The sequence below is a fragment of the Diadema antillarum genome, unplaced genomic scaffold (genome assembly GCF_040938485.1).
Source record: "Diadema antillarum isolate AM-2024a unplaced genomic scaffold, OU_Dant_1.0 seq00000740_RagTag, whole genome shotgun sequence".
Classification (NCBI taxonomy): domain Eukaryota; kingdom Metazoa; phylum Echinodermata; class Echinoidea; order Diadematoida; family Diadematidae; genus Diadema; species Diadema antillarum.
The window spans coordinates 537,115-545,575 of NW_027271638.1; the positions used below are offsets into that span (position 1 = coordinate 537,115).

An 8,461-nucleotide genomic window follows, 5' to 3' on the forward strand; every position below is an offset into this window, starting at 1 on the left:
TTATCGAAAGCCGAGTTTAAAATGCTCAGTCATTTACGACATAATTGATTTTCACGAAGTGTCGGATGTGTGAGGGGGTGTCGTGTGAGTTTGTCTTGTATGTTACTGCCCACCTACTGCGTACTTACTCCAAGGCCACAGACTTAGTACAGATATTCTTGGCGCGGAGTGCAGTGAAGTCCTACAGGGAAAGAGACGAAGCACAAACTCGCCTAATATACTGATAAACGTCGATGCAAGGTACCCGGTATCAAAATGCAGAAGCAACAAGCTCTAATGCTGTTTATTATGGCACTTTTTACAGCCTTATCTAGGTGCCAATCGTCGGGAGAACAGGATGAATGGACGTCAGGCGGGGTCGAGTGTAGTGTGTGTAGGTGCATCTGGGACGACGGGCAGGCACTTATATGCCTAACTAGCGAGCTCAATGCATCGGATCCCTTCCAAAATATACCGGAGTCACCGGATATCGTTTCCGTTACAGTATTTCGTGACGCTCCAGAGAACAGTGGGTCTTTGACATGGCCAATGGATGACGAGCTGGTAAAACGCTTTCCCAACGTGCGCAGTTTGAACTTTGATGGATGCACTTTTAAGACGATTGAACATGGCTTCCTAAATGGTCTGTCAAACCTTCAGTCATTGACCTTCTTCTCCAACGGACTTCGAGAAATTCCAGTGGAAGCGTTGGCCCCTGTCGCAGGATCTGTGAGGGAACTGGACATCTTTTCTCAGAGCGGACTAACAGAGATCCGCAACGGTGACTTTCGCGGATTCTCCAATCTTTCTACGCTGCGGCTTACAGGCAGTGCTATATATCGTCTGCATGTTAATTCATTCGTTGAACTCGTCAGTTTGACAACTCTGTCTCTAGATGATAACAACTTGACAGATATTCCCGACAACGTTTTGGACATTATTTCAAATATCAAAACGTTGGACCTCAGTCGGAACTCGCTCCGAAGTATTCCGAGAGCAGTCGACGGCCTCGAACATTTACAAGAGCTAGACCTCAGTTCCAATCAAATATCCGACATTCGCGGTCTCGATTTCTTACATGGTATGAAAAATCTAAACACTCTGTCGCTGGAAGACAATTTGATTTTGACGTTAGAATCTGATGCTATTATCGCTTGGGTATTTAATTCTTCCTGGCCTGAGGTTAAACTGTGCCATAACCCATTTCTTTGTGATTCCCACTTGTGCGACTTGATGCCTCTGTATGATAATTTCTTATTTTCACCACTGGATTGGACCAAGGGGAAACTTCAAACATGCGAGTACGAATGTGCGTGTCCATTGAAATACTGGGGGAAGCCTTTTAAAACTGTATATTGGGATATTTGTTTTAACGACCGCATCGATTCGAACCTTTCGGCGACAGACGTCAACGTTCCCTTGCTTTTAATGAACAGTAATAAACGAATGTACGCGATTGGCGGAGGAGTCGGTATTTTGGCCTTTGCTGCCGTGATCTTCGGCGTGGTCGTATTTATACGATTTAGGCGCATCAAATTGATGAGAGGAGGATTTATATTCGCAGGTCGAGGTCTTCGACGGAAAAAGAATAATGGACAAGAAGAACGTTTGGTTTATGATGCCGCCGTCTACCATCACGATGACGAAGTGGAATTCGTAGACGAACGCCTCCGACCGCATTTAGAAAATCATCCTAACAACTTCCGACTCTGCCTGCCGCTAATCCGCGACTTCCGCCTTGGTGTTAAGAGATTGAACGGTTTAAGAGAGTCGCTTGTGTCGAGTATGTGTGCCGTGTTCGTAATTAGCCATGCTTTCGTTATTGACGCCCGATGCAGGCAGGCTCTGGAAGTCGCATGTGACTACCTCCATCGAGATGATCTTGGACCACCCCATATCAAGCAAACTGGTTTGATCCTGATACTTCTCGATCCAGTGCTCTTGGAGAATCTCCCCGAGGCCATAAGGGTTCTTGTCGATCGTTTGATCACGCTAGAGTGGAACAACCTGGATGAAGAACGTTGCTGGAAACGACTTGAACAAAGCCTACATGATTTCGGTAGACAAGCAGAAAACGAAGTTTGATTCTGAATTATGATGGAGCAACGCTGACATCTGTCAATGTAGATAATAAAACATATGTAACCCGCTTCAACAAAAGGATCCTAAAGTCGCTGACGGATGAGACAAGAAAATCGAGTTTGAAGCCAGATCATCAAAATCCGTCAGAACGTTCGGGTTTCTGTTTTTGACATAATTTTGTAGTCTAATGTATCTTCTGTCATCTGACGAAGTTTCGAAGCTAAATGATCACAGGAAAGGCAAGAAAATAGCATTTTTCTTGGCCATGATTTTCCAACTTTCAACGGAACAGAAAAGTGTCCGAAGATTTGGATACAGCGGCGCAGCTAGACTCCGCCCCTTGCAACGAGGGAGTGATCTCATTGGTCAGTGCAATGCATCCTGGTTACTGATTGGTTGTGCGTAGACCGAATGCGTAGCTTGAATGAACATCGCGGAGGTTGCTAGGAGCGTACCTTCTAATTGTCAAATGGTGAAAACGGTCTTGCTTCCCCTTTATCCTGATAGCGTCGGAAAGAAAACTTTGAAGGCGGTGTTCTGGAAGCGCTGATTTCCTAAACCACTCGACATGCGCTAATAAAATCATCGATACCTCCGCAACCGAGTACTTTTATGAGTTATGTTATACAATTATACTAAACATTAAAGTGGAAGAGTAAGGGAATAATAGCATGTCATTTTCAGAAAATTGTCCTCTGGCAACTTTTGGATCCTTTTGTTGCAGGGGGTCACATATTATAATTCCAGGATTGAGACACTGCTACGCACAAACGCTAAGTGATATTCAGGGTTGAGGAAAGCCATTGTTGGTAATACTGGATTGACAAGGGAACGACTGTGACCTTTACCTGTGATGAACATGGACATTAGAAGTATTTCATTCATCCGTACAGCAAAGTGATAGAGTAAGATAATCATCAATTGTGCTGTGATTTGGCTTTATAGTTGGTAGCGCGTCTGCCTCCAGATACATACGGGTACCGGGTTCAATTCTCCAGTTTTACTGAGCAATGTTGTTGTGAATAAAACTATTCCGTGAGTTTTGGGATTCGGTTTTTAAATTTTTATTGGAAATATTCTGACGAACTTTCAATGCTCTCCGACTAGATATAACCTCGTACGGCCCCGTCAAAGTTTAAATTCCGTGTATATGTTAATGGCGATATACGGTGTAAAACTTTTCATATGTGAAAAATGCATATTGTAAATCCATCATAGCACGTTAGGATGGCCGATGACCCCTATAAGATTATGTTTTTTTTTCTCTCTACATATTTTGAAATGTGATGAGTCATAGTGAGTCATTTAATGGGTCTGTAAGGCCGGCAAAACGATTTGAAAGTATCGATTCCTGCATGAAGTTGAAATATGAAAGTTCATAATGACGTCATCAGAATGAAAGTTTATTCGAACTTTTGATAACTTGTCCAATTGGAATACTAAAATTGCAGCACGTGAAACATGTTGAATATTCTTTCGAAATTATAATAATTTGCAAGAAATATTTTTTTTTTACTTGACTGAATAATGTCTGAATCACGTCTTAAAGTTGAAGTCGAAAGTTAACCAATGATACAACCCAACATTTGTTTTCTTTTTACTTTTATAGCCTTATTAGTGTGAGAAAAGGTCGATTAGAGTTAGTCTTGTATTATCTAAACCTTTTACGTTTTATGTCTATAGAATTCTATTTCATTGTTTGGCGAAGTATTGTTTGACATGCTTTTGACAGCTTGGTAGCAGCTAACTTGAACTGATTTCTCCCAGATTTCGATATATAATGTAAATGACACTTTCAATCATCTCCCTGTTTTTAATTTGAATGCCGAATTCATGCCTAAAAAATTTATTGATTGTTAAGAAAAAAAATGACGTCATGAAATTTCAAATTGTTTAAAGCAAATCTCACCTTTACGAGACAATCTTTTTACTGCAATTTGGTTATAGTGAAGCTCATTAATTGTCTATCGAACTTTTAGTAACAACCTTTCAATTTCATGACGTCATTACTGTGAAAACGTCGAGTACATGATGTCAATCTTTAACTTGATCTTACCTCACTTAAGTTATTCTGAATTTGTTTTCGACCAGATTTCAATATGGTGTATAGCTTCATTTGATATTCCTTGTCAAAGTAATGATAACTTTTTACTTGCATGACGTCATCGTTGTGGAAAAAAAAATCAAAATGTTTGAAGTTGACCTTGTCATTTTTACTTGATGACGTCAACTTTATCCGAGCATATCTCATCCAATGTTTTACTAATTTTGTCCTAAAATTCCAGAATGTTGTATCTTACCAAATTGTCCATCGAATATATTATTAGTTTTTCAGTTTCATGACGTCGTCAGCAGAAAATCAATTCAATACTAAATTGTAAAATTGATCATTATGGTATGATATCTTTATGGTAGACCGTTGTTTGCTCCGAAATGCCAGTTGGCATGACTTTTTTCTTTCTCTAAATTAAACAGTAGCTTGATTATTATTTCAGGGATTTTTGCTGGATTTTTATAAATTGTACCTCATATATTACACTTTTGCAAAATAAACTTTGTCTACTGTCTGCTTGTCGGGATTTTATCAAAAAATATTGCTTGAAATTGCAAATTACGCTTTGAATGGAATATAGAGATTTTGTGCAATACAAATCTCATATTATTTACAGAACCGTTAGTTTATCGTCCGCAAAACGCCAAGTTCGAATTGATGAACATTTCAAAAATTACATGGCCAATGGCTCCGATCACGAATTGAACTGATCCCCTAATTTGTTTCTAAGTCCAGTCATGTCAACTCCTAAGTCTAGTATTGTAAGATGTATTGGCAAATCTGACCCTTTACACGTATAAGAAATAGTTATTGTAGAATATGTTGTGTTTGGCAAATTGCAATGTATGATATTTTTCTTTTGTATTGCGGTAGAAGTTGTTGTTAAGCGCATTGAAATCCTGTTTTAGAGTCTGAAATGCGCTATATAAGAATTTGCTGTTATTATAATTATTGTTATTTTAATAACGCTAATGATTACTATGATGATAATGATTATAATAATAATAATAATGATAATAATAATAATAATAATAATAATAATAATAATAATAATAATAATTATTATTATTATTATTATTATTATTATTATTATTATTATCATTATCATTATTGTATACAATAAACAGCTTGGAACAGGGACAAAACTGAGAGAGTCCCTGATGTTGGTGTAACGAATACTTATAGTTATAGTACAATATTATTGCCTTAATAGATGTAGGGCAGGACTGTCATCTAGAAGGTTCACTAGTGTACTCATAGTAGCAAAAACAGCTGCTGAAAACTTCTTATCCAATGGAGTTAAATGGAGTCAAAAGGGACCTGAGCTTTCGATCCTTGCAGAAAAGCAATCATTTTGCCTCTGACGAAGATTCTGCTTGGATCGAAAGCTCAGGTCTCTTTTGACTCCAGTGTCATCACTGTTGGTATTTTCATTACAAATACAAACTCATATTATGCTTTATTATCACCATAGCAAAAACATTATGATGTTCAACAACATTAAACGTCACAAGTTCCAGTCTGTGTGTATGATATGCACCTGATGAAAATCCTGTTTACGGCTGCTAATTGGGAGTTTTATTTCGTTTTTTTTTTAACATTGTAAAAGAACAAAAGAACAACTTTGTGTAAATGACCACCATCAGATTTGTAATGAGTACATAAATCTTGATTTAAAACAGCGTAGACAATTACGTGACAGTAACACACACACACACACACACACACACACACATGTATTTTCATCCATGTTTCCTCTTCTTTTTTTGTCATTCATACTGCAGTGTACTATGCGTAAGTATACGAGTAACCACCATTTTTTGACATGAAATTGACTCTTATACACGGCACGTTGCCATGTGAGACGAAAACGCACTTGCATAATATGATTATGGAGAAAGAGATTCAAGGAACAAAAGTACACAAAGTTTAGAGGAATAACAGGCAACCGAATAGAAGTTGAGATAATCATCGTCAAATTCCTACTTTTGACAGTCTTATTGGATTTTTGCATTTTGCCAACAAAATTAGAAAGATTATAGTGAGTGTCATTGATCAGATTTGGAATCATCACCATTCCATTATCTCAGAATCAAAACAAGGGTCAGGCGTTTATTAGTCTGGGCTGCTATATCGTTAGCGCGCCTTCGCTATAAATAGGCCGATGTATATAGCCGATATCATGCGAAAACGAGCATATGCCTTTCTGGTTGTACTAACAAGGATGCATGAGTAGAGTTTTCTGGCAGATAGGGCAAGTGTGACAACTGAACAATAAACTACACTGAAAGTAATGCAACTTCATTCAACTGGGAATTTGAATGCAATATCCATATCCAAAATGTATCGGACTCACCGGTTTCACAATTTATTCCTCCGTACCCTGAAAGACAAATACAGTCGTAGCTGTACGATACCGGTGATTTATAGCAGAAACCTCCGTTTAGACAGGGCTGTCTATCACATGGATCCAGCTCTGTACAAAATTAAAGAAATCAAACAACAAAGATGAAATCATTGTATCCAGCAGTAATTAATGAAGAGCAGGGTGATGTATCTTTCCTGCATCACCTCCACAAGTGTCTAGTGTTTATGTCAATGACATTCAATCGCTTACTAATACGTAATCTTGAAGAACCCGAAGAAGAAGAAAACAAAAAAGCTCTGAAAGTTCATGCGGAACTTATTTTTCCGTTAGTTATTGCAAGAATCTATTTCAAATATCTCAGCTGATATTAGAAAACATTACAATGAAAATTATAAAACAATTATAATAAAACGTTGTTGTTGTTTAAAAAAAAGAACCACAAGGAATTCACTGCTAAAGTTAATTACTACGTTGGGAGGTTGAATGAGGTCAGCAATCAACATGACAGTATGCATAACATGCGAACGTACCAACATCCGACACTACTGTCTCGGCAGATTTAGACCCATCATGAGTCTGACACCAGGACTGGTAAACAAGGCCCACGAGTTCGACAAAAACCAAACTGACTTAGGGACAGGCACATCAGGCCCCGTGATGGAAACCCAGCCGAACTTGACTTTTTCATATTTTCTCAAAGAGCGGGTCTTCTTTTACATTATGCTAAAATTTGGTATCATAAAACGGGCAGGAAAGTGTGGTTTTTTTTAAGCAGTTTATCTCGAATATTTTTGGTAGAATAGTGTGATTAGGTGTGTCTTTAGAATCCCTCTTTCATTTCTGAAGAACCGTGTCCACACTCTTCACTTTCAACTCTAATAACTTTTGAAAGGATAGAGCTACTGCTTTGAAAGTTGGCATTAATTATGGACAGAATGTGTTAATGAGGCATGCGTAATTTCAGTTTAATCTTATAATCCCTTCATTGTAGTTACTCTGGTGGTTTACTTCCTGTTTTTTGTCAAATTCATCGCACAGCCAGCACAGTTTGGTAAAGATTAAGCGCTTGAATAGACACTGTACTTCAGAGCCTCTTTTCTCAGTTCACACTTTTCCTGAGTTTCTGTTTTCTTTCCAATATTTAGATAGGTTAGGAGAGTCCATTTGATTTAACTTATAAACCATTTTAAAGCTTAAAGTCTGCTCTTTCAGAATACGGTCTTAACTAAAAATTCATGTCTTGCGACTTTTTGTTTGTTTTGAGGTGCAGGGTCACATTTATCCCTAGTGTCGAACTGGTGTGCCTAGTTGCCTTGTTTGTTTATTTGTTTCATTTCCATCTGAGAATGTGGCTGCATAGTCCACATTTATATGAAAACATTAATTAACATTTCGTTGACGAAATGACTGATTTCGTAATAAAATAGGCAATTGGCGCCCCATACAAAACTACGGTCTCTGTCCATGGTTTAAACCATGGACTTAATTGTACAACCTTCCTGAATTCGGGCCAATGAGAGTCGTAATTATAGTCTTTATTTAACTGCCGAATTGTCTTTTGAGAAGGGTTTTTTGACACCCTCTCTCGCTCGCTCTCTCCATCTCTCTTTCGCCTCTCCCTACTATTCGTTTGCATTTCAATCATCGATCTTTGCTCTCTCAAGATTGAACATTCAAATTTTGTTTTCAGAATAGTGAAAGTTGGAATTGAAACGACTAATTATTAGGCAAATGAAGATAATACTGAATCCAAAGGAAGAAGTGTTCTATCCCCATGCGTACTCAAAGACTGATCGCTGACTGTTGGACTATCAAAATACCAGTCAACGGCAATAGTTGATATCAAAGCGATGACCATCCGCAAACAGAAACTAAAAAGAATGATAATTCGCTTATTTTCATGAAAATTATGGGGACGAAAGAGATCGTCACTGTATGAAAACAAAAATTAAATATACATAATATTAGTGTATTACATA

General features: G+C 37.9%; 1 protein-coding gene across 1 annotated transcript; it reads left to right on the forward strand.

Moving 5' to 3' along the window:
• Positions 1 to 255: 255 nt before the first annotated feature.
• On the forward strand, positions 256 to 2,064 carry LOC139738408 (uncharacterized). The gene is made up of 2 exons (XM_071649045.1): positions 256 to 760; positions 1,385 to 2,064. The coding sequence occupies exons 1-2, from the start codon at positions 256 to 258 to the stop codon at positions 2,062 to 2,064; spliced, it is 1,185 nt and encodes a 394-aa protein (XP_071505146.1).
• Positions 2,065 to 8,461: the final 6,397 nt, after the last annotated feature.

Excerpts from the sequence above, each read along its gene's own strand:
- LOC139738408 (XM_071649045.1), top strand. The coding sequence starts at position 256 with ATGCAGAAGCAACAAGCTCTAATGCTGTTTATTATGGCACTTTTTACA. Across the intron at positions 761-1,384 it reads ACTAACAGAGATCCGCAACG|ACGTCAACGTTCCCTTGCTT; the intron begins GTGACTTTCGCG and ends TTTCGGCGACAG.